The 24,807-nt window shown below is 35.0% G+C and overlaps 1 protein-coding gene across 10 annotated transcripts in view; it reads right to left on the bottom strand.

Moving 5' to 3' along the window:
* The window catches only part of LRRC9 (leucine rich repeat containing 9), a 155,961-nt gene that overhangs the window by 53,047 nt on the left and 78,107 nt on the right, over positions 1-24,807 (bottom strand). For all 10 annotated transcript variants that reach the window (XM_054530694.2, XM_024231861.3, XM_054530697.2 and 7 more), the window contains 9 exons: positions 22,997-23,188; positions 21,897-22,022; positions 19,016-19,150; positions 17,331-17,508; positions 14,529-14,749; positions 12,961-13,083; positions 4,383-4,513; positions 2,376-2,484; positions 1,593-1,732 (listed from right to left, as the gene is read on the bottom strand). In XM_054530694.2, coding sequence (XP_054386669.2) covers positions 1,593-1,732; positions 2,376-2,484; positions 4,383-4,513; positions 12,961-13,083; positions 14,529-14,749; positions 17,331-17,508; positions 19,016-19,150; positions 21,897-22,022; positions 22,997-23,188 — 1,355 coding nt within the window. The remainder of the gene's footprint in view (positions 1-1,592; positions 1,733-2,375; positions 2,485-4,382; positions 4,514-12,960; positions 13,084-14,528; positions 14,750-17,330; positions 17,509-19,015; positions 19,151-21,896; positions 22,023-22,996; positions 23,189-24,807) is intronic.

Raw genomic sequence — 24,807 nt, 5'->3', positions numbered from 1 at the left:
TTTCGCAACCTACTCATCTGACAAAGGGCTAATATCCAGAATCTACAATGAACTCAAACAAATTTATAAGAAAAAAACAAACAACCCCATCAAAAAGTGGGCAAAGGACATGAACAGACACTTCTCAAAAGAAGATATTTATGCAGCCAAAAACACATGAAAAAATGCTCACCATCACTGGCCATCAGAGAAATGCAAATCAAAACCACAATGAGATACCATCTCACACCAGTTAGAATGGCAATCATTAAAAAGGCAGGAAACAACAGGTGCTGGAGAGGATGTGGAGAAATAGGAACACTTTTACACTGTTGGTGGGACTGTAAACTAGTTCAACCCTTGTGGAAGTCAGTGTGGTGATTCCTCAGGGATCTAGAACTAGAAATTCCATTTGACCCAGCCATCCCATTACTGGGTATATACCCAAAGAACTATAAATCATGCTGCTATAAAGACACATGCACACGTATGTTTATTGCAGCAGTATTCACAATAGCAAAGACTTGGAACCAACCCAAATGTCCAACAATGATAGACTGGATTAAGAAAATGTGGCACATATATACCATGGAATACTATGCAGCCATAAAAAATGATGAGTTCATGTCCTTTGTAGGGACATGGATGAAGTTGGAAATCATCATTCTCAGTAAACTATCACAAGAACAAAAATCCAAAAACCGCACATTCTCACTCATAGGTGGGAATTGAACAATGAGTACACATGGACACAGGAAGGGGAACATCACACTCTGGGGACTGTTGTGGGGTGGGGGGAGGGGGGAGGGATAGCATTGGGAGATATACCTAATGCTAGATGACGAGTTAGTGGGTGCAGCACACCAGCATGGCACATGTATACATATGTAACTAACCTGCACATTGTGCACATGTACCCTAAAACCTAGAGTATAATAATAAATTAATTAACTAATTAAGAAAAACACAGTATATGACCATTTTCAAAAAAGATATATATATATCATATATATGATATGTATTATATATGATGTATATATATGTTCTGTCAAAAACATGTAAGGAGGTAGAAGGTTTGTCCTCATTTTTTGCATAAAGTATCTATTCCATTGGTGCTGAGTCATTAAGTGACCAGATAAATAATTTAGAAATAAAAGCAAAACAAATGCTAAAAAAAAGCCCACGTCCATGCTACTGTGTATAGGGTTCCTTTGTGAGTTGATAAAAATGTTTATGATGAAGAAACTAAAAATTGCTAAATTGTACACACAGGGTGAGTTTTATGGTATGTGAATTGTACCTCAATTTTTTAAAAAAGAAACCCAAGGTCATCAAACATGCAGTACAAGGCCTTTTGTTTGTTTTTTGGTTTTTTCCCTTATTCACAATATAGGTTTGAAATGGAGAAGGCAGAGAATAAACAATGAGAGAAATATTTTGAGTAGCTTTTTATTATGAAGTTTATTTTTGGTATGTAGCTATTAAATAAAATAGGTATTACAATAAGCTAAATTTTATGTACTGGAATGTGTTACTGCTATCATTAATGTGATTAACTGCTTTTAAAATTCCCAGCCAAAATTAGTTTTAATCATAAAAATAAAGAATACTACCTGTTTGTTTTTGAAATTCCTTGCTGTCCGTAGCCACTTGAAGGCACTTTCTGGTACAGTAGATGTCTATTGGTTAAGTGAGTCTGAGGCTTTAGTCTGGGCATGATTGATTCAATATGATTATAGTTGAGGCATAAGACCTACAGAAAGAATATCTTATTAATCAGAAATCCTAGAAATTATTAAAAATTGTATGGATAAAACTTGGAATATACCACATAATTTAATAATATATTAGTGCTAAAACAGCAAATGTTTATATCCTAAATAATCTAGATTTAGTTTTCAATGTATTTTTAATCTGACATTCTGGGAAATTACAGTACTTCACATGGAGACCCTAGAAAGCTCCTCAGCTTTCTCAATCTGTTCTCCTGATTTCTCCAAACCTGACAAGGATGAAAAATTTTTAGTCGAAAAGACAGCTATTTGCCTATGTTTAAAAGGCCTTAGTAGATGGCTGAGTCAAGTAAATAATAAAGGAGGCAATAAGGCCGTTTAAAGAACCTTGAAGCTTCTTTCCATATCTGCCTTCAATCCCATCTCTGACTACAGAGGAAAATTTACTAAATATGTGACAATCACATAAAACTGAGGTCAAACCAAAATCACTTTGGAAGGTAATAGTTTTTTCTTGCTTAGCAAAAAACAAACAAAAAAACCCCAAAGAAAATTTAGGAATAATTTATCTACTTTAATAACATGGAAATACCATTTAATCCAAAGTAAAGAATAACTTGCATTGGAAACCTTGAAAGAAAGAAAAATTTGTGAATGACTCACCTTCACATTAGGTAGATAGATTAATCCACTGAATGAGGTAAGATGATTGTTCTGTAGATTCACATTACACACATTTCTAAATTGGTCGACTGGAATCAAATCCACTGTTCTGAATTTAGACAAAGTAAATACAGTTATTATTTTAATAGGACAGGAAAATATAGGAAAAGGTGAGTTCCTTCACATACAGCACCAAAGACTTTTAAAAAGTCTCACCTGATAAGTATAAAAATAATTAATGTAAAATGAATTGGTTAAATGATCGGCTGAATATACATTTTGTTGGGTACACATGCAAGAAAGTGACATAGAATTTTGTTGCTTTCAAAAAAACACATCTATTACCATATAAACATAGCACTATTATAGAAGAAACTTGTAAAAGAGACATTTCCACTTTCTTTATAAATTCACATATATGTTCATGAAATCATAGTGAAGTTGATATTGTAAATCATAAGCTTTTCAGGTTATAAACTTCAGATTATATATATTGAAGTAGGTCATTTCTGAAATACCAGGAAGTGATTAGGGATGGGAAAGGAAAGGAAAAGCAGGTAAGGTCTTTGAACATAGAGTTTCTGTGGTATCTTCTGGAAACTTTTATGGCATTCCACCCTGTGTGAACATTTTGGTAATTAAACAGAATGCTTGATTCCCAGTCTATAGCTATATCTTCATTTGAGCCATGACAGAGAAGAGCATAAAACTACATCCCTTTCCTTAACCAGTTCTCTAAATAAATCCTAAACTTGAAGTTACAATTATGACATACTTATACCCATTAATAAGTCATTCATTCATTCAACATATTTTCATTAGTATTTCCTAAGTGCAGCGGATATGTTTGGAAAGGCTACAAGAAAGATGAAAGAAATGTTTCAGCCCCCAAGAAGTGGGAGCCAGAAAAATGAAAATAAAGAGGAGAATTGCTGTGATAGAGTTAGCATCTCTATCATACCAATGTAATGGCATTTCAGGGAAATAAAATCTATTTTAAAAAGTCAAGGATGACAGCATGGAGGAGAAAGATCTTGAGATGATATTTGGAGGATTTATAGGTATTTGTCGAGCAAATTAGCAGAAAAGAGTTCTAGGCAGTGCAACAGGAAAAACAAAGGGAGAAACAAACATGAAAGAACATCTTATGATTGAGATTCAGTAACTAGAATATTTCAGAATTTCTGAAGTATGAAGTATCATGGGCAGTAAAGAAAAGGACTACAAGAGATAATAATGGACAGATAATAGTCTTTTTTTTTAAAGCTGCCTGGTGTATTTTTATTTTATTTTATTTTATTTTATTATTATTATACTTTAAGTTTTAGGGTACATGTGCACAATGTGCAGGTTAGTTACATATGTATACATGTGCCATGCTGGTGTGCTGCACCCATTAACTCGTCATTTAGCATTAGGTATATCTCCTAATGCTATCCCTCCCCCGTCCCCCCACCCCACAACAGTCCCCAGAGTGTGATGTTCTCCTTCCTGTGTCCATGTGTTCTTATTGTTCAATTCCCACCTATGAGTGAGAACATGCGGTGTTTGGCTTTTTGTCCTTGCGATGGTTTGCTGAGAATGATGAGTTCACAAAGGAATTTTTAATTTTAGGCTGGGCACAGTGGCTCACACCTGAAATCCCAACACTTTGGGAGACTGAGGCAGGTGAACCACTTGAGCCCATGATTGGAGACCAGCCTGGCAACATGGCATAAATGCTGTCTCCACAAAAAATACAAAGAAAATTAGCCATGCTTGGTGGCGCGTGCCTATAGTAGGAGGATCGATTCAGCCTACAAGGCTGAAGCTGCAGTGAGCCATTTTTTGAGACCCCATTTCAAAAAACGCTCATTACTTAGCATGAATCTTTTCAGTTCAGTAGATAATTTTATGAATTATTGATTATATTTAGATAAGTTGTATAAATGTCTAAGCTTCAGAAAAATGATAATAATTACATAATGTAATTACAATGTAAAAAGACATATAATAAAATGTTTGTACCTAATGGATGATGAAGTCCAATTTAGTTCTTGAATTTGCTTGAAGTTGGAATGTCCTTGTCGTTCTGCAATCATGTCAGAAGTAAGTCTACCACCAAACAAATCTTTTGCACTCTCAGTCTCTGGTGGTTCCTATATGAAGATATTTAGAAAATGATGTCCTGTCTTACAGATGACTAAATTACATAGTTCTCTGGTTTTAGGTAAAAATTCAGTGGACTCATTTTTCCAGATTCCTCCTACTAAGTAGAGCTAAATCCTGTGCATTATATATGAAACAAACATAGGCAGGGCAAGGTGGCTAACGCCTATAATCCCAGCACACTGGGAGGCCAAGGTGGGAGGATTGCTTGAGTCCAGGAGTTCAAGATGAGGCTGGGCAACAAAGTGAGACCCTGTCTCTACAAAAAACAAAAAAGAATTAGTCAAGCACCGTGGCACATGCCTGTAGTTGTAGCTATGCGGGAGGCTGAGGCCAGAGGATGTCTTGAGCACAGTTCAGAGGCTGCAGTGAGCTATGATCATGCCACTGGATTCCAGTCTGAGTGACAGAGTGAGATCCTGTCTCTAAAATTTTTTTTTAATTAAAAAAATTAAAACTAAACATAAGAATACTGAAAGATGTGGAGAAGAAGGCAGACCAGATAGGTACCTCAGGACCTGAGGAATGACACCCTGGATTTTCTTTTTGCCTCATAATCTCTACTGGGTGCTAGAGAAGCTAGAAACCCAGAAATGACAGTAAGGAAATAACAAGACAAAGTCCACAAAAAGCCTGCTCTCTCTAATCAAAGGATCGAGAAAGGGGAAGCCTAGCACAGCAGAAAACTTTAGACAATAACAAGCCTACTCCTGCTAAACCCTGCAGAATAAACTGTGGCCCCAACTTCATGCCCACAAGTAAAAGCAGAATGGGCTGCTTAGACTTTCACCAGTGCTCATCTGTAACAAGGCACTTCTTCCTCATCCACCTGCTGAGTGGGAACCTGGATTTTCATCCCTCCTCAGCAGTAACACATGTCCCCACTCCCTACATGCAAGTGTTATTGTAGATAACATGGGGAATTTGGATTCCCACTTCCACCCAGTAATAATGAGTTATCTGTGGAGCATCAGTTAGGTATTCTTGTCTCTCCCAGCCCGGATGAATCAGTGAAGGATTCTGGGAAATAGTAACAAGGAGTTCCTTCCTTCCCAGCCAGAGTAAATCAATGGAGGCCTGGTGGGGAGCATGAACTCCAACTCTAGCCTAGCAGTTAAGGAAGAACACACCTCCAGGTTGTCAACAGAGGCCAAATGGAGGAATTTGAACTTCTGTCTCCCACCTGACAGCAACAAAGTTGTTCCTCGTCTTCTCACTGGTATAGTGCCAAGGGAGGCTTGCTAAAATAGATTTAAATAAGACCCACATAATACCCCAAATGTCCAGAATAAAATAAAAAGTATGTCATGCCAAGAACCAAGAACGTCTCAACTTGAATGTGAAAAGACAATCAACGGATGCCAACTTTGAAATGACACAAATATTTTTAATTGTCTGATAGGCATTTCAAAGCAGTCAAAGGAAAAATGCGCAACAAGCAATTATGGACATACTTGAAACAAATGAGAAAAACAGAAACCCTTAGCAAAGAAATAAGTGATAGCAAAGCAATAGAAGATATGAAGAATGAAATGAAAATTTTAGAATTGAAAAATACTGTAAACAAATAAATGCAATGGATAGGGACTCAATAGCAGAGTGGAAAGAAAAGAGAAAAGAATAACTAAACTTGAAGACAGAACAATAGACATTACCCAGTATGAACAAAAGAGAGAAAATAGACCCATAAATAAATGAGCCTCACTTTACAAAGATGGACATATCCTGTACTTGTGGAACCATAAAAAAGATTTAATATTGGTATCACTGGATTCATAGAAAAGGAAGAGAAATAATGTGGGGCTGAAAAAGTATTTGAAGAAATTATAACCAAAAATCTTCCAAATTTGTCAAAAGACATAAACTAAGAAGCTAAGTGAGAAGCTAAGCAAACCTCAGACAGGAAAAAAAACCCAAATCCATGCAAGGACACATAATAATAATCAGAATCAAATTTCTAAAAACTAATGACAGAGTAAAAAGGCATGAAAACAGTGACAGAGGAATTAAATCTTACCTATAAAGGAAAAACAGTGTAAGTGACAGCAGATTTCTAATCAGAAACCATGGAAACCAGGGAATGTGGCATGACATTTTCAAGTGGTGAAAGAGAAACATCAACCCAGAATTCTATATCCAGAGAAAATATCATTCAGAAATAAAAAGAGAAAGCAAGACATTCTCATAGGAAGGAAAACTAAGCAAACTGTTACTAGCAGAACTACCCTAAGAAATGACTAAAGAAAGTTCTTGAAATGGAAAGAAAAAAAAAAGGAATCTTGGAATGCCAGGAAAGAGGAAAGCACAATGGAAAGAGTATTAATAAACTTCCGTTCTTTTCTTGATTTTTCTAAATTATCTTTGATTAGTTGATGTAAAAAAACTGTAATATTGTCTCATTGGTTCTCAATGTATATGGTGAAAATATTTAAGTCAAATATAAACAGGAGAGAAGAAATAGACTGGAAGGAAAGTAACATTTCTACACTTTACTCAAACTGGTAAAATGTCAACACTAACAGACTATAGTAAGTTATGTATATGCATTGTAATAGAACAACCACTAAAAAAAAACTATATGAAGAGATACACTAAAAAACACTATGGATAAATAAAAATAGAATTTCAAAATGTGTTCAAGAAGCTCACAGGAAGGCACAAAAAAGAAAACAGAAGAAAGATAAAGGAAACAAATAAACAAGAAAACAAAATGGCAGACGCAAGCCCTAACAGGTCAGTTGGCTATAGTAAATATAAATGGTCTTCGTTCATCAATTAAAAGATAAAAATTAGCTAAAAGGTAAAAGAACATGATCCAACTCTGTTGTCAACAAGAAACTCACTTCGAATATAACAATATATGCAGGTTGAAAGTAAAAGAATGGAAAAAGATATCCTAAACATTAATCAAGAGAAAGCAGGAGTGGCTTCATTAATCTCAGATAAAGTAAACTTTGAAGCAAAGGAAATTACCAGAGTCAGAGAGGACATTACCTACTGATAAAACGGTCAGTCCACCAAGAAGACATAACAGTCCTAAACGTGTATGCACCAACAACAGAGCTGCAAAATATTTGAAGCTAGAGTCCCCAGTTATTTTAGCCAATGATGTAGGTATTGCTGAGAATGAATTTTGTAGACATAATTAAAGCTCCTAGCAAGTTGACTTGCAATAAGGAGATAATCTTGAATAATCTGATGGGCCTGATTCAAACAATTGCAAGGATTTAAAAGCAGAGGTAAGGTTCCTGAAAGAAAGAATTTTCCTGAAGAAAATCCACTCATGGACAGCAGCTTTCATCTATGCCTGTGAGTCCCAGCCTGTCCATAATCTTCCCTTCCTGATGGCCTGTCCTATGGATGTCAGACTTGTTTAGGCAGTCCCCTCAATTATTAAATATTCCTTGATATCTATATTTCTATATATAGACATAGATATCTCTATATGTATATCTATATTACTAGTTCTGCTTCTCTTGTTGAATCCTCAATAATAAAATCTCAAAATAAGTTTTAAAAACATATTAAGCCTGGGGGGAGAGGGGAGGGATAGCATTAGGAGATATACCTAATACTAAATGACGAGTTAATGGGTGCAGCATACCAACATGGCACATGTATACATATGTAACAAACCTGCACATTGTGCACATGTACCCTAAAACTTAAAGTATAATAATAATAAAATTAAAAAATAAATAAATAAATAAAATTGTAAAAATAAATAAATAAAAAATAAAAACATATTAAGCCTTAGAAATACTATTGCTTTTGTGTTTTTCATAATTATACAAGCAACATTTGATTAATGTCCTCCTAAATCAGGGTTTGACAAATGTTTTCTACAGTTTTCCTGTAAAGAGTCAGTCAATATTTTAGCCTTTGTGAACAATAGCTTTTCTGTTGCTATTTAATTTTGCCACTGCAGTGTGAAAGCAGTCACAGATTATATATAAGCAAACAGGCATGGATGTGTTCCAATAAAATTTTATTTACAAAAATAGGTGGCAGGTCACATTTGGCCCAATGGCTACTGTTTGACATCTATTTCAGACAAATGGTTTGAACTTGATCTAAATTAAACTGGTAAGTCATTTGATCTGCTTTTACTCAAACTCCCTTCTTTTTTTCTAATCTGTTAAAACTTCATATCTAAATTGAGAATATGTATCCTTAATGCAAAAAATAATCTTTTACAAATAAAAGTATATAGGAACAAAAGATAAAATGAAAACACAACTACCCAAATTGTTCTTTGGTTCTTCCTAGTCTATGCCCTCCCTTGGTTTCTACTCCCACTCCAAAGAAGACAATGTAATTATATGTCTAGAGAGTGTTGGACAGAGAATGAGCCTCGGGTGCCCATGATTTACCATTAAAGAGTCACGTAACTTGGAAGAAGTCATGTAACTTCTCTAGAGTTCCTTGTGTTCACACATAAAATAAAGGATTTGAACTATGCCATTTCCAAAGTTTATTTATATCTCAGACACTCTAGCATTATATATTACTGTACTACCTACCTCTGCACCCACTTTTCATGACTTCTTTTTCTATGTATGTTTAATAGATGAAAGTATTAGAGCCTCACTTAGATTTCTTTACTTTCTCTACTCTCTTTCCTTAGACGATATTGGATATGCTTTTGGTCTTAACTGTTAACTCTCTTCAAATTACTTCCAAGTCCAAACATATGTAAAGTAAATTTTCATATGCATATTTAATCCTGTGATTTCAGCTGCCTGCTTGACATCTCCAGTCAGATGATCTTCTGTCATATAAAACTAATGTCTAATACTAATCATCTTACACCCCCAAATTGCTTTTCTTCCTATATTCATATTCTGTTATGGTGTCTTTTATTGGCATAGACTCAAACCTTGTAGAAATCTTTTACTCTTCCTTTCCCTTGCCCTTCAAATCCAATGCATTCCCATTACCTTGCATTTAAAATCTAAATTCTTCAGTCTAGTCTTCATGTCCAATTATTAATTCATACATTTATGTTCTGCCTCATTCCACAAATAATTTGTGGCAGCTTACAGGAAACACATATAATCAAATAGTAAAATGCAAATCATACATAGTGAAAATCAAGCTCACTAGGATTAGTGACAAAAAGACTATAAGATCCTGTAGGGTTTATATTATTGAATCATAAATTTGGTCCTGAGCTTTTAGGCAAAGTGAAAAGGAATACAATTAAATAATACTCATTGATATGGATTGGCTCTGTGTCCCCACCAAAGTCTCATCTTGAATTGTAATAATCCACTCGTGTTGTGGGAGGGACCCAGTGGGAGGTAAGTGAATCATGGTGGTGGGTTTTTCCTGTGCTGTTCTTGTGATAGTGAATAAGTCTCATGAGATCTGATGGTTTTATAAAGGGGAGTTCCCCTGCACATGCTGTCTTGCCTGCCACCATGTAAGACCTGCCTTTGCTCTTCCTTCATCTGCCATGATTGTGAGGCCTCCCCAGCCATGTGGAACGGTGAGTCCGTTAAACTTCTTTCCTTTATAAATTACACAGTCTCAGGTATGTCTTTATTGGCAGCATGAGAACAGACTAATACAGTAAATTGGTATTGGTAGAGTAATGTGCTGCTGTAAAGATACCCAAAAATGTGGAAGTGTCTTTGGAACTGGGTAACAGGCAGAGGTTGGAACAGTTTGGAGGGCTTACAAGAAGATAGGAAAAATGGGAAAGTTTGTAACTTCCTAGAGACTTGTTGAATGGCTTTGACCAAAATGCTGATAGTGATATGGACAATAAGGTCCAGGCTGAGGTGGTCTCAGATGGAGACAAGGAACTTGTTGGGAACTGGAGTAAAGGTCACTCTTGCTCTGCAAAGAGGTTGGTGGCATTTTCCCCTGTCCTAGAGATCTGTGAAGCTTTGAACTTGAGAGAGATGATTTAGGGTATCTGGTGAAAAATTTCTAAGTGGCAAAGTGTTTAAGAGGAAGCAAAGCAAAAAAGTCTGAAAAATTTGCAGCCTGATGATGCAGTAGAAAAGAAAAACCCATTTTCTAGGAAGAAATTCAAGCTGGCTGCAGAAATTTGCATAAGTAATGAGGTGCCAAATGCAAATCGCCAAGAGAATGGGGAAAACATCTCCAGGGCATGTCAGAGACCTTCACAGCAGCCACTCCCATCACAGGCCTGGAGGCCTAGGAGGGAAAAATGGTTTCCTGGAGTGGTCCAGGGCCCCCTTATTGTATGCAGCCTAGGGACTTGGTACCCTGTGTCCCAGTCACTCCAGTCATGGCTAAAAGGGGCCAATGTATAGCTCAAGCCGTGGCTTCAGAGGGTGCAAGCCCCAAGACTTGGCAGCTTTGACATGGTGTTGGTCCTGTGGGTACACAGAAGTCAAGAATTGAGGTTTGGGAACCTCCACCTAGATTTCAGAGGGTGTATGGAAACACCTAGATGTCCAGGCAGAAGTCTGCTGCCCTCTGCTAGGGCAGTGCCAAAAAGAAATGTGGGGTTGGAGCCCCCACACAGAGTCCCCACTGGGGCACTGCCTATTGGAGCTGTGAGGGGAGGACCACTGTCTTTCAGACCCCAGAATGGTAGATCCACCCACAGCTTGCACCATGCACCTGGAAAAGCCACAGATACTCAATGCCAGCCTGTGAAAGCAGCCAGGAGGGAGGCTGTATCCAGCAAAGCCGCAGGAGTGGAGCTGCCTAAGGTTGTGGGAGCCCACCTCTTGCATTAGCATGACCTGGATGTGAGACATGGAGTCAAAGGAGATCATTTCAGAGCTTTAAGACTTGGCTGCCTCACTGGATTTTGGACTTGCATGGGGCCTGTAGCCCCTTTGTTTTGGCCAATTTCTCCCATTTGGAATGGGTGTATTTACCCGATGCCTGTACCTCCATTGTCCCTAGGAAGTAACTAACTTGCTTTTGATTTTACAGGCTTATAGGCAGAAGGGACTTGACTTGTCTCAGCTCAAACTTTGGACTGTGGAATTTTGAACTAATGCTGAAATGATTTGGGGGATCATTGGGAAGGCATGATTGGTTTTGAAATGTGAGGACATGAGATTTGGGAGGGGACAGGGTTGGAATGATATGGTTTGGCTCTGTGTCCACACCCAAATCTCACCTTGAATTGTAATAATCTCCACATGTCATGGAAGGGACCCAGTGGGAGGTAATTGAATCATGGGGGTGGGTTTTTCTTATGCTGTTCTCGCGATAGTGAATAAGTCTCATGAGATCTGATGGTTTTATAAAGGGGAGTTCCCTTGCACATGCTCTCTTGCCTGCTGCCATGTAAGACATGACTTTGCTCTTCCTTTGTCTTCCACTGTGATTGTGAGGCCTCCCCAGCCATGTGGAACTGTGAGTCCATTAAACCTCTTTCCTTTATAAATTGCCCAGTCTTGCGTATGTCTTTATTAGTAGCATGAATTCAGACTAATACACTCATTGTCAGTGAGCAGAACATAACTTCTCCTTAGGAGTAAATGTTTTTTCTACATTTATTTCTATAAGTGCTTTCTCATGTGGCCCTTCAAATGAGGGCACAGAGAGATAGGACAGATAAGATCCTCAACAACATCTTTAGAGTAAATGCAGTACTGGTCTCATAGGACTATTTTAAAAAACATTCTTCAGTGAAAGCTAACAAATAAATAAAGCCCAGTATACAAGGTTCTAGAGAATTTGTATGTGTTGGAGTGAGAAAGTTTTAGTGACCCATTCTGAGGATGGGCCAGAAAACAGAAGGGCTAGGATTAGTAATCTTCTTGGAGTACCTCAGAATACTAAATGATCATGAATTATCTTTCAATTTTCTAGAAAATTTGATGTGTTTTCTCTTCTGATAAGAGCTAGGCAACATTACACCGGAAACCTTTTACTCTTTACACATTTGTCGTGCATTTACCCTGTTATGTGGAAAACAGGAGCCCTATGAATTTGCTTGTTATAGAATCCAGTATCCAAATGTTGCTTTCACATTCAGTCCTAGGGTCTGTGTCTATTTTTCTTTACAGCTTACTTAGTAATGTTGACATACCACATGTTGGTTCAAATATATTTTTCTTAATTATTAATATTAGCAACTATATTTTCCCTGAAAATAGAAAGCTGCTTTTAGGCTTAAGAGGATGGTAAATCTCCAGTGCATAATTTTTCTATCCTGTCCCATAAAATTGTGTTCTTTACCTTTTAGGCACTGAATTCAGTGGGTTCTATGGTAAGCAGCACAGCCCTCCCCTTCCACCACAATTCAGACAATTAAGAATTGACCAGATGACAAAATTTAAAAACCCAGATCTAAAATAAGCTTTGGAGACCTAGATTTAATAAGTATAGTAAATTTGGCTATCATGCTAGTGATAAAGCAATGTTCAAAATGACTATGTCCTATGAATATGTGACTACGCAGCTTAGACCAAATGTTGTGAGTCATAAAACAACTTACAATTGGTATCCCATCCAAAGCTTTCAGTTCTGGAAGATGAAATATTACAAACAACCGGTAGTTTTCTTGATTCCATATAATAATGTTTCCACACATGTCTAGAATGACCAAGTTGCATAAACCCTAGGTAATAAAATACATATATTTATCTATATGTATATTTAAAGCACTCTAGTAAGAGGTTAGCCATCCTCAAATTTCAATTTGGAATTATCTGTCATTCCATGGGATTTCAGTGCTTTTAAGTACACTTTTTGTTTTTTTTCTTTAAAGACATGGTCTCGCGCTGTTGCTCAGGCTGGAGTGCAGTGGTCTGATCATAGCTCATTGCAGCCTCAAACTCCTAGGCTCAAGTGATTCTCCCACCATGGCCTCCCAAAGTGCTGAAATTATAGACATAAGCCACCATGCCCAGCCTCAGTGCACTTTTAAGTGCAAGGGTTACCCTTTCAGACCACTAAGGTATAATTTTGTGCAGTATTTCAATGCTCTATGTTATATAATCAGAATCCCTTTTAGGATACTATTGCCAAATGTATTATCTATTAATGTTAAGGGCTTAGAGGGAAGTTTGCTATGTTTAAGACAAATATACTTTGTTTATGGAATAATGGCTTAATAAATTGATGTATGTGTCTATAGAGATATAATAGGAATAAAAGACACTGCTATTTGAAAAGCAATGAAACTGAAGTGCTTCTACTTTCTGAGAGGGTAGTGGAATTCATCCTAAGGGAAATGTGCTGTTTTATTAGACAAGACACTTTGATATGCCTTTGTTGTGAAGGAAGGGTCTTGGTAGGTATGGAAGGGAGAGGTGAAGACAAGAGGGAGTAAAACTACTGTGCATCATAATGCGAAATGGCTTATTGTGTTGCTGGTGTTGTTGATTAGGTTGCCTCCCTAGCTCTAGAAGTAGTAATTATATTGGGGGAACAGAATGGGGAGAAGTCTGAACTAAGAAAAGACAGGGGATGGACACAAGTTTTTGGTAGGAGATAAAGTCCTAGTAATATTGTATCAGCAAAAAGACAGGCCAGTATAAGACCCATAGTGTTAGAAAATGGCCACTGAACTTTAGAAACAATGAAGTCACACATGACATTTGAAGTAAATTCCTGTTCTATGCCATAGAAACCCTCTGTTTTGTTCAAACCTTTAGTAAATCCTATTACACAATAGCCTTAAATTAGTGGTTTTGGGGGGGAATTAAAGAAAGCAAATCTGAGCAAAGGTGACCAAGTTTGAGCCACTGGTAAGAGAACAGTGAAAGATCATCAAGAATTGTACTGAGAACAGGAGAATGCTGAAGAATAGGTTTGGTTTATCATACTTGAGTATTAAAAAAAGTTACCCCAGAAGGATAGCAAATGGGGACATTATGTATACACAGATATATTTTTGTATGTATACAAAATTGAATGCAAATACATTTTAATAAACTTGTTATTCTTATTTTTATTTTCTCTATATTTTCCAAATTCTGTGCAATAAACATGCATTAGTTTCATAATATAAAGAAACAATACACTTTAAAAAACAAAAAAATTACTACCCCAGATGATTACCTTTAAATTGTACATCTCCTGATTGACAGCAATATAGTTATTGCTTATGTATAACTCAACAAGAGTAAAAGATTTTTGTAAACCACTCAATGAAGTGATTCTGTTGTTCTCAAGAGAAAGGGAGTGAAGATGAAGCATGTTATCAAAGGTATGCTGTTCCCAACCAGTGAGAAGATTATTATTTATGCTGAGGCGAGTCAATTTAGTCATCTTGGAAATACCTAGAAAAATAAGCAAATTCAAGAAAAGATTCAGATAACACTAAAGGTTTAATTTAAAAAATAAGTGGCTGGTCATTTTATTGTAATCAGATAGCTAGGTTCAAATGGCTTTAAAGATTCTGTAATACTAACCATCATTGCTTTAAGCCTTTGTTTTGGAAGAATATAATCTTGTGTATAAGCCCCATCTCAAACATTAAATTCAAATTTTGGATTTCTAAGTAGATTCCTTCTTCTTAGGAGTTAAGGAAAGGCATTACATGAAAATATTGAATTTCTCTTTCAAATAACCTTAAAATGATGTAATTAATTAAGATTTTCACCATTTTGAAAACAAAAAGCTCTACACAAAGCTCAAAATAATCACCAGCCCTCATTTTTAAATATTAAGGGTAAGGAACCACATTCTGGAAAGTGCATTTGTATTAAAATGAACAATTTAGCCTACTTTTACTTTCTTATGCCTGAAAGTACTCTAAGATGGAAGTTTGGAAAATGGGACCAGTCTAACTCCTGCATACATTATGTACTGCAAGCACTTTATAAGTATAGCCAGGATGGTGCAGTTGAAAGACAAGAACTTCGGAATCCTAGTTGGCTTCAAATATATCACTACTAGGTTTGTGGCGATACATAAATTATGTAACCTCTGAGCCTTAATTTCCTCATCCATAAAATAGGCATACTGAAATTTACTTCCAAGGAGTTATGAAATTAAATGGAATAATGTTTGGAAAGTATCAAATAATTATCAGTGCTCCCCTTTCACATCAGTTCCTATTGTGGGACTGTACAATGTTGAAGGTGAATCAATCCAGGGCAAGATAGGATCAAAGCCATCAAAGCAAAAATCATTAAATGGATATGGAACCTACCCATGTCTGAAGAAAAAGGAGAAATTCCTGTTAAAGTTTAGAGGGGCAGCTATCTTCTCCAAAATATAGGTTTAAGAAAAATATAGATTGGAAGATTCTTCTATTTAATAGGTTTATGGAAGGAAATGAAAAGGAAATAGGGTTTTTAATTGTATGTACAAAGCAAAACTAATATCCAGTTGTATGGGAATGGGAGACTTGTGATAGTTCAAGACACAGGTACCTGAGCTACCCCTAGGTTTCCTCTACTGAAATCTACAGAAGAGAGGCCTGTGAATCTGTATCTTCAATAAGTGTCCTAAGTGATTCTCAAGATCAAGAAAGTTTTAGAAACATATTGTTAACAGCCATTAAAATGAAATATGTCACAAATGTTATGTATGCTTTCTTAAATATATTTAAGACTTGCTTTTATATGTATAATTTTTTGAAATCAAATCTTCTATTTTATGAAAAATGTAGTATATACACATGATAAAAATAATCCAATTCAAAAATGAATAAAATGTAAATTCTCTTTCCCAGCCGTGATTTCTAATTCTTACCTTCCCTCCTTGGCAAACACAACCATGTTACCAAAATGCACATACAGAAATATTCTTTATTCAGATAAGTGTGTGTGTGTGTGTGTATACACACATATACATATTTCTCTTTTCAATCAAATAGTGCACACTTGTGGACATATTTTTTAATTTCTAGGAGTTAGTTACTCTTTTGAGTAGATGGAGAGGGAAAATAAGAGGAAGTGGGTAGCAAGTCATGGAAAGCTTCTTTCAATTTCTTTCTAATGAAGGTAAGAATAAAATAAAGCTGGGGAGGAGTCAGAAAATACTTGATTTAGTAGTATATATTCTGGGACATGTTCTCTAAACTCATGATTTTTAGCTGTAGATAAGCATAAATCCAAATGAAGTGAAGAATCTAAGAAGCTTGGAAGGGGAAAGGGAGGAAAAGTCTTTTTTATTCTCTCTGGTTCAGAAAAATATGTTTTAATACTGAACTTTAAACAGTCAAATAAAATATATTGGTGTCATTATTATTAAGATATTACTAAAGCTGCTTAATTGGACTTGTATGTGGATCCATGGAAAATGTTACATATAGTATATTTTATTTTCAACCTCTAGTGAGTATAATTTTCATTTTTTGCTAAAGTATTCAAATTTCCAAATATAACTTCAATTTTATATTTTCAAAACAGAACTAGTCTGCTTTATCTTTTTCAAAAGCATACCTCATTCATTTGTTTATTCAACTTTACAGACATTAATGACTAACTAGTTGGTATGTGCTAGTGTTTGGTAACAGATTATAAACTAGCACAGAGGAGAGGAGAGAGAAGGCACAGGAGGAGAAAGCTTGCTCGGCTCATTATATAAAGTAAAATAGTCATGAATTCCACTAATAGGTATGAACTTGTTTTAATTTTTTATTTATCTTTTATTTTTTAATTTGACAGATAATATTATATCCATTTATCTTGTACAACATGATGTTTTGAAGTATATATATACATTGTAGAATGGTCCAATCTAGCTAACTAATAATTGCATTACCTCACACAGGTATTTAGAATACTCTGACACAAAACTTGGAACTTTCCTAGAGATCTTCCTCTTCAGAAACTCTGTTCCCAGGGTTATTTTTTGCTTTGTTGTTTAGACATCCATATTTTGAGACTTCAAAGTTCTTAAGTACCTTACCTTCTATCTTTGAGATGCAGTTTCCATCTAATGTGAGCTCTTCCAAGTTAATACAGGATTCCAGACCCTCCATTTTAGTGAGATTATTATTGCTGAATGATGCCCATTTCAAATTTTCCAATTTTTCTAAATTTGTGATTTCAAAAAGATGTTGTCCATCTAAATTTAAGGCAGTTATCTGTAGAATAATTTACATTGTATGTTATTTCTAAATCTTATAAATTTAGTCAATGTTAATAACATTTTAAAAAGCTAATGAAATAATTCAAATGTGATAAGAATTCCTTCAGGAGCTAAAGATATTGTGAAGCTGTTAGTTTACAGAAAAGTAAAATTTGATGAGATTATAACTCCAAGAAGGACTTATATGGTATTAAGGACACTGCGATGTGCTAGAGTCCCATTGCAGTAATGGACTTGTCCTAGCTGCTGGGAGTGCTTCTGGCAGAGTCTTCAGCTGTCAGTCCCTGCAGGGACTGCCTCGCTGTAGACAGCTGCCAAGGTCACGCTCCTTCCCAGGTTGGCCCTCAGCCAGTGATGGAGGCCTATAAAGGCCTGACCATCTCAGCCCAACTTAGGACAAATTTAAAGGGCCATTCTAACTCCGCTAACTCCGGAACTGCCTGTGGGTCAGCCAAGGCTGTCACTGGGCCTTCATTTGCAGCTCAATATCTATATATATCTTGTAATAAAAGTAATGCCAGTAATGTCTCCCATTTTCTAGGAGCAGCTTCACTTAGCCCAGTTTCTATGTTTGGCAAGAGGTATAAGGACACCTAATGTAGCAAGAAGCTGCAAGTGTTCTATAACCTTTTCCCTTATCCTTGGCTGAATTCTGACCAGCTCCCGTCCTCCCTTGTCAGGATACCTGACTCTTGCTGTCCGAATTTTGGTTTGATCTCTGGCTCTGAGCCTTTAAAGTTTGCTTTCCTATTCTGACATGTTATCAGAATTTTGCCTATTCTGACATGTTATCAGAATACGGAATTAGTATGGCCCTTTAAATTTGTCCTTAAGTTTTAGTGCACCTTTATCTTAAATTTCCAATTCTGTGGTGAACGCAGTCAAGGCCCAGCCCATCTGACATAGCCACTCATGACTTGACCTCCCTGTTTTTTATTTTTTGGAATATGACAAATGTATTACTTTTTACTAATAATAACAATGTCTTTCTTATTTTATTTTTTCCAACTCTGTTGAAGTGTAATTGACAATTTAAAATTGCATATATTAAAGATGTATAACTTGATATAAGCATACATTGTAAATTAAAAACTGCATAATCTCAGTTATATATGAACTCTAAAATAGTCAAACTCATAGGAGAGAGTAGAATAGTGGTTGCCAGGGGCTGGAGGCAATGGAAAATGGGCAGATGTTTGTCAAGAAGTACAAAGTTTCAGTTATGCAAGACAAATACTTTCTAGAGACCCTAATGTACAACACTAAAGTTAACGATAACTTTAATGACTAAAGTTAATGACTAAAGTTAACGGTACGGTATTGTATGCTTGAAATTTGCCAAGAGGGTAGATCTTAAGTGTTTTTTCCCCTGTTTTAATTAATCTCTTCCAGCTTTCTGTCCCTTACCTATCTGTGCCCTCTTTATGATACACAGACCAACACTGACTGAAAAATAGATTTAAATTAAGCTTTATATTAGGTTTAATAGAATTAGCCTTTACCTTCAAGTACCAGTTTCCACTCGGATGTAAATGAGGTCCTAACTTTGAAATCTGCGTCAGAATTTTGGCAGAAGGCCATATACTAAGTATCCGTGATCTCTCCTCTTTAGTACTAGAATGCCGTAAGAGAGATAACTAATAAAATTTAAAAAATACAATGAAAAAAGGAAACAGTATACAGAGGTTAGTTGATATATAGTTAAAATTATTGTTTCCAGGGAAGATGAGTGGCCCAATAAATAATTTTAAAATGTAACATTTCCTTTGCCTTAAATTGTTTTCAATATCTAGATACATTTTAATTACATTGTTTCTTGTTTTAGCAAATATGGAACCATTACAAGATAATATTTATAAGACTGTAGAATGATTACTATAATATGAACACCCATATAATCCACCCATGAAACCAGCTTAAGAGCTAGAATATTATGAATAGATTACAAGCACCCTGTGGGCCCGATCCTAAGCCCTTTTCTCTCCTTCTCTTTAGAAGTGATCATTATCTCAAATGTTTTGTCCACCATTCACTTGCTTTCTTTATAGTCCTATGTCTGTGTCCATAAACAATATATCATTTAGTTTTGCACATATGTGAACTTCATGTAAATTGAATATTATGTATGTATTCTTCTATGACTTGCCTTTTTTGTTCAATATCATATTCATCAGATTCATCTAAGCTTCTCTATGTAGCTGTAGTTCATTCATATGTCCTGTGTATAGTATTCCCTTAATGACTCTCCTGTCAATGAACATTGGGGTTGATTCAGTTTTTGCTATTATAAACACTGTTGTCATGAATATTCTTGTGCATGTTTCCTGGTACATACATGCAAGAGTTTCTTTAGAGTATATGCACCTAAGTAAAGTAAAATTGCTGGGTTGTAGAATACACACACACACACACACACACACAAATGTACATCAGCTTTACTGAATAATGTCAAATTGTTTTCCAGAGTGGTTGTACCACTTCAGAAAAATTACACTTTTACTTCATATTCTTGCAACAACTTGGTATTGTCAGACTTTAAAGTTTTTGCTCATCTATAAAACTGACAAAAATTGGTAGGTCATTGTGTTTTTAATGTTCATTTTCTTGAATACTAATGTAGTGGAGCATCTTTTCCTAAGTTAATTGGCTGTTCTGATTTCCTCTCCAGTGAAGTGTATGTTCAGATCTTCGGCACATATTTCTGTTCGGCTGGTTGTCTTTTTCCTTATATATTCTGGATATATAAAGAATATCTTTTGACAGTTGTGTTGCACATTTCTTTTCCCAGTATGTAGCTTGTCTTTTCACTTTCTTTGAAAAAAGATATTAATTTTAACGTAGACATGTCCAATTATTTATGGTTCATGCTCTTTGTTTCTTGCCTACTAAATTATTAACAAATTCAAGGTCATAATGATAATCTTTCATATTTTCTTCAAAAAAATTTTTGGTTTTGCCTTTTACAATAAAGTCCTTAATGCCTTTTATTGAATAATCTCCCTGATCTGCAAAGGCAGCTCTGTTATTTATAAAGTTTCCACAGTCTATATTAGGTCTTTATTCTGTTCCATTGGTCTATTTGTCTAGCTCTGTGCCAATACCACATTGTCTTAAAGGATTTTAGCAGGATTTGATTTCTTTTTAAAAAACTAATTTTCTTAATTTCATTTTAGATTCGGGGGTACATGTGCAGGTTTGTTACAAGGATACATTGCGTAATGTTGAGGTTTGCGGTAGGATTGAACCCATCATTCAGGTAGTGGGCATAGTACCTAATAGGTAATTTTTCAGCCCTGCCCATCTCCCTCCTCCCTGTTGTATTCCCCAGTGTGTATTGTCCCCATCTTTATGTCCATGTGTACCCAATGTTTAGCTCCCGCTTATAAGTGAGAACTTGTGGTATTTGGTTTTATGTTTCTGTGTTAATTCGCTTAGGATAATGGTCTCCAGCTGCATCCATGTTGCTGCGAAGAACATGATTTCATTCTTTTTTATGGCTGCGTAGCATTCCATGGTGTACATTTACCACGTTTTCTTTATCCAGTCCACCACTGATGGGCACCTAGGTTGATTCTGTGATTTCGCTATTGTGACTAGTGCTGCAATGAACATATTAATGCATGTGTCTTTTTAGTAGAACAATTAATTTTCTTTTGGTTATAGCCCGAGAAATGGGACTGCTGAGTGGAATGGTAGTTCTATTTTTAGTTCTTTTCTTAGGGTAAATTCCCAGCTCTTCTTTAGGAGTGTTATTATTATTTTTTTATCAGTAAAAAAGTTTCTTTTCAAAATTTTGAATAGATCCAAAATTAAACATTATATTGCCTAAGGAATTAATATTCAGATACTCCACAAAAAGTAAACAGCTAGAAAACTAGAGTAGATATATTTAGGATGTTGAAGCTACTTTGGCTAAAGTACAGCATTCTTAATATGGATAACAAAGGTATTTCCCCTCCTTCCATGTTAATGGATTTTGTTCTTTTCAGCCAATCAAATATAATGTTAATATTAAGTAGATAGATAATTCACTAAATGCTTTCTGAAGGCCTCTAAGCTTACCTTATCCTCAGAAAGTTGCTTATTTTCATGTAGGCTCTAGAAAGGGCTCTGGTGAGTTCAGGTGACTGGTAAAAAAGCAGTTATCCTAGAGGTATTTTTGGTGTAGTGTTCATGGATAGTCAAGAGAATCCACACAACGATTTGGTATTTAAATGAGATACATTTAAACAGAAAAAATACCAAGTGGTATGATTGCTCTATATTAATTTTTTATTAATAGGCTAAGAGGGAATATAAAATCTTAATGACAGAAAAAGAGTATGCGAAATATTATCTGTATGGTCTAAATAGCACAATGAATAGTAAACAGTAAAATCCAACCTGAGTAATCCTTGTTCCTGCAATAAATTTCATAGCTGCTGTTGCTTCTTCTTCAGAAATGAAGACTCCATTTAAATGGGTAAGAGTCTTTAATCTGCCAATAACACTCAGCCTCAATGTGGCTGGCTTGGGAAAAACAAAAAAAAATTTTTTTTTATAAACTATTAAATATGTTATGGCATGAAAATGACTGTTTTCATGTCTTTCCATATAATTCAAAATCATACATTTCCTTGTTCATTACATATACCTAAAAAAAACTTAATTATTTAAATAATTCTTCACTTTTACTGAGCAAAAAAGAAGAAATACAATATAAACTTAGTAATATGGTCAATTTAATAGAACCTACTGTGCTTAGTTTCCTTTTTAAAGGCTGAACACAGCCTGATATACATCTTTTAAAGGCAGAGAAAGGAAGATTCTTGACTTTATAATCTTGGGACTTATTTTAAATACTTAAAGATATACTTAAATATAGTCATGGAATATGGAAATTACCTAGCATTAATCTACATATTTTTGTAATGAGAAAAAATAATGTTCAGATTTCCTTTTTATAAGAGAACATATGACTTTATAATGCAGGTTTATGAGGGGAGATGACTTCTGGACTTAAAATAGAAAACAAGTAATGAATAATGCAAAATGCAAAATAAAATTGTAAAACATGTTGTTCAACCACAGATTAGGATATATTATAAATAAAATTATGTTTATTCCTTAATAGTATGCCCCTCTCACTGTATTGTATTATTCTTGGTTCCTATGAGTCATTAAAATAGAGTTCTGGCACACTGAACTATATAAAATCTCTGGAGGTTTGCAAATGGCAATGACATCAATGACTCAAAGCAATAATGTTCTCAATCTATTAGAGGTTACAAAAAATCTGATATGAAATTATAGTCTTTTCTTATAGTAACATCTGATTCATTTGATCAGTAAATTAAATCCAATTTATGAATGACTTCAAGGAAGGAAGTCTAGAAAAACGAAGATACTTTGCCTATCTCTGGCTATTACTGAATAGTAAAGTTAGTAGGGAAATGGCTCTGGAATAAAAATGTTTGCTTTTTAGTAACATGTCTGTGGCATACCTTTTGCCATGGATTATGTTGAATATCAAGAGTGAGAAGGCTTGTGGTGTGTTTGCATAACATATTTATTTCATCGCCAGATTTTTTCAGTTGATTCCAGCTCAAGTCTAAGTGCTTCAGTTTCATCAGACCTCTAAATCCCTCAAGGGTTATCACATGGTTATGGCTTGCATCCAAATATTCAAGGTTATACTGCAACACATATAAATAAAAGTGATGCTAAGAGAATCATAATTTGTATTTACAAAATAGTTTCTCTGTGGTTCTTTACATACTTTACACACTTCCTGGTAATCCTCACAGGACACATAAACAGTAGTTAAGTTGCAATGATGGTATCAACATATGTTTTTGTCTAAAGAGGTACAGGTATTTTGTTTTAGTAATTCTCTTTCAATTCATATTTTACCGTTGTAACATAGAGTGGCAATGTCTGTTTTCATAGGAGAGAAGACATAACGAAACTGTCAAGATAATTTATCCCCAACAAACAAAATGTACTTTTTAATATATAGGCTTCTGGTTTATACAGTTGAGCCCCATAGCCTGCTTTAAAAAGGTTCATCTTCAGAGTTAGAAACTAAACCTATTAACTCAATACTAATAATTTTCTTTTTAAAAAGTGCATACTTTTAAATAATAATTTTCTTAAATCATAAAAGTAACACATGTTCCTTGTTGGAAATTTGGAAAATATAGCAAATAAATGAAAAAAAAAAAGAAAACATATATAATCCTATTGCTCAGAAAGAAGCACTGAAAGCATTGTTTTTTATTATATGCACATATTTTTTCTTATGTAAAACATATATAATTTTGTATCCTTTTAACATTTTTTCACATTATTAGATCTTCTTAAAGATGATTTTTTATGATGCATGATATTTGACTATATGATCATAATTTTTAAAAACATTTTACTATAGATCTTTATGTTTCTAACTGTTGGAAACACAGCAACAAACATCCATGAGAATTATTCTCTAATTGCAACTCCAAAATATTTTTCAGAACAGGTTTTTGGAAACAGGATCACTGGTTCTTAGACTTTCTGTATTGTTAAGACTCTTGATAAATACTGCCAAGTAGATTTCAAGGAAGTTTGTACCAACATTTTCTTCCAACAGTAGACTATGAGAATACCTATTTTCTCAAATACTCACTGATCCACCTGCCTTATTTTAATTTACATTATTACTGGTGAAGTTGAACATTTTTCTATGTGTTTATACTGGTCATTTTTAAATTCTTTTTTTGTTTATTGCCTTTCTTGTCTTTGGCTATTTATCTATTCATATCTTCATCTTACTTGTTTGTAAGAAATCTCTAAGACTTTAATTTGTTATATTTGATTTCTCTACAACTTAATTCAAACAACTCTTTTAATCCAGAATGGAATTAGTCATTCCTTTGTAAGGTATAATTCTTATTGTTGGGATAGAACTTCTTATAGTGGTTCAAGTTTCAAGAGTTGAATCAAAACCTAAAAAAATTTCTGAAAATGAACAGTTACTGACTTTTTATTATCAGAAGCAAGCATTAGCAAAACAAAACAAAAACTATCACTTACTATCATCATTTCTTGAACAAAAGGATATCTGGCAGTAAAAAACTATTAAGGCCATAACTTTAGAAAAAAAAACACCTTTAAGTAAAGTGAATTAGGCTTTATAAAAATTTACTATATGGCCCTTCTGTTCCCAGTTTTCATCATAAGCTGGTGAAAACTTGTCCCACATTGTGGCACCTGCCTGTAGACCAGAATTTGGGAACCACACATCATAAAAATATAGCTGTCTTCTGCCCGGGCC

The sequence above is a fragment of the Pongo abelii genome, chromosome 15 (assembly GCF_028885655.2).
Source record: "Pongo abelii isolate AG06213 chromosome 15, NHGRI_mPonAbe1-v2.0_pri, whole genome shotgun sequence".
NCBI lineage: Eukaryota > Metazoa > Chordata > Mammalia > Primates > Hominidae > Pongo > Pongo abelii.
Note: the sequence above shows the minus strand (reverse complement) of the source record. Positions and strands in the feature narration are given on the sequence as shown.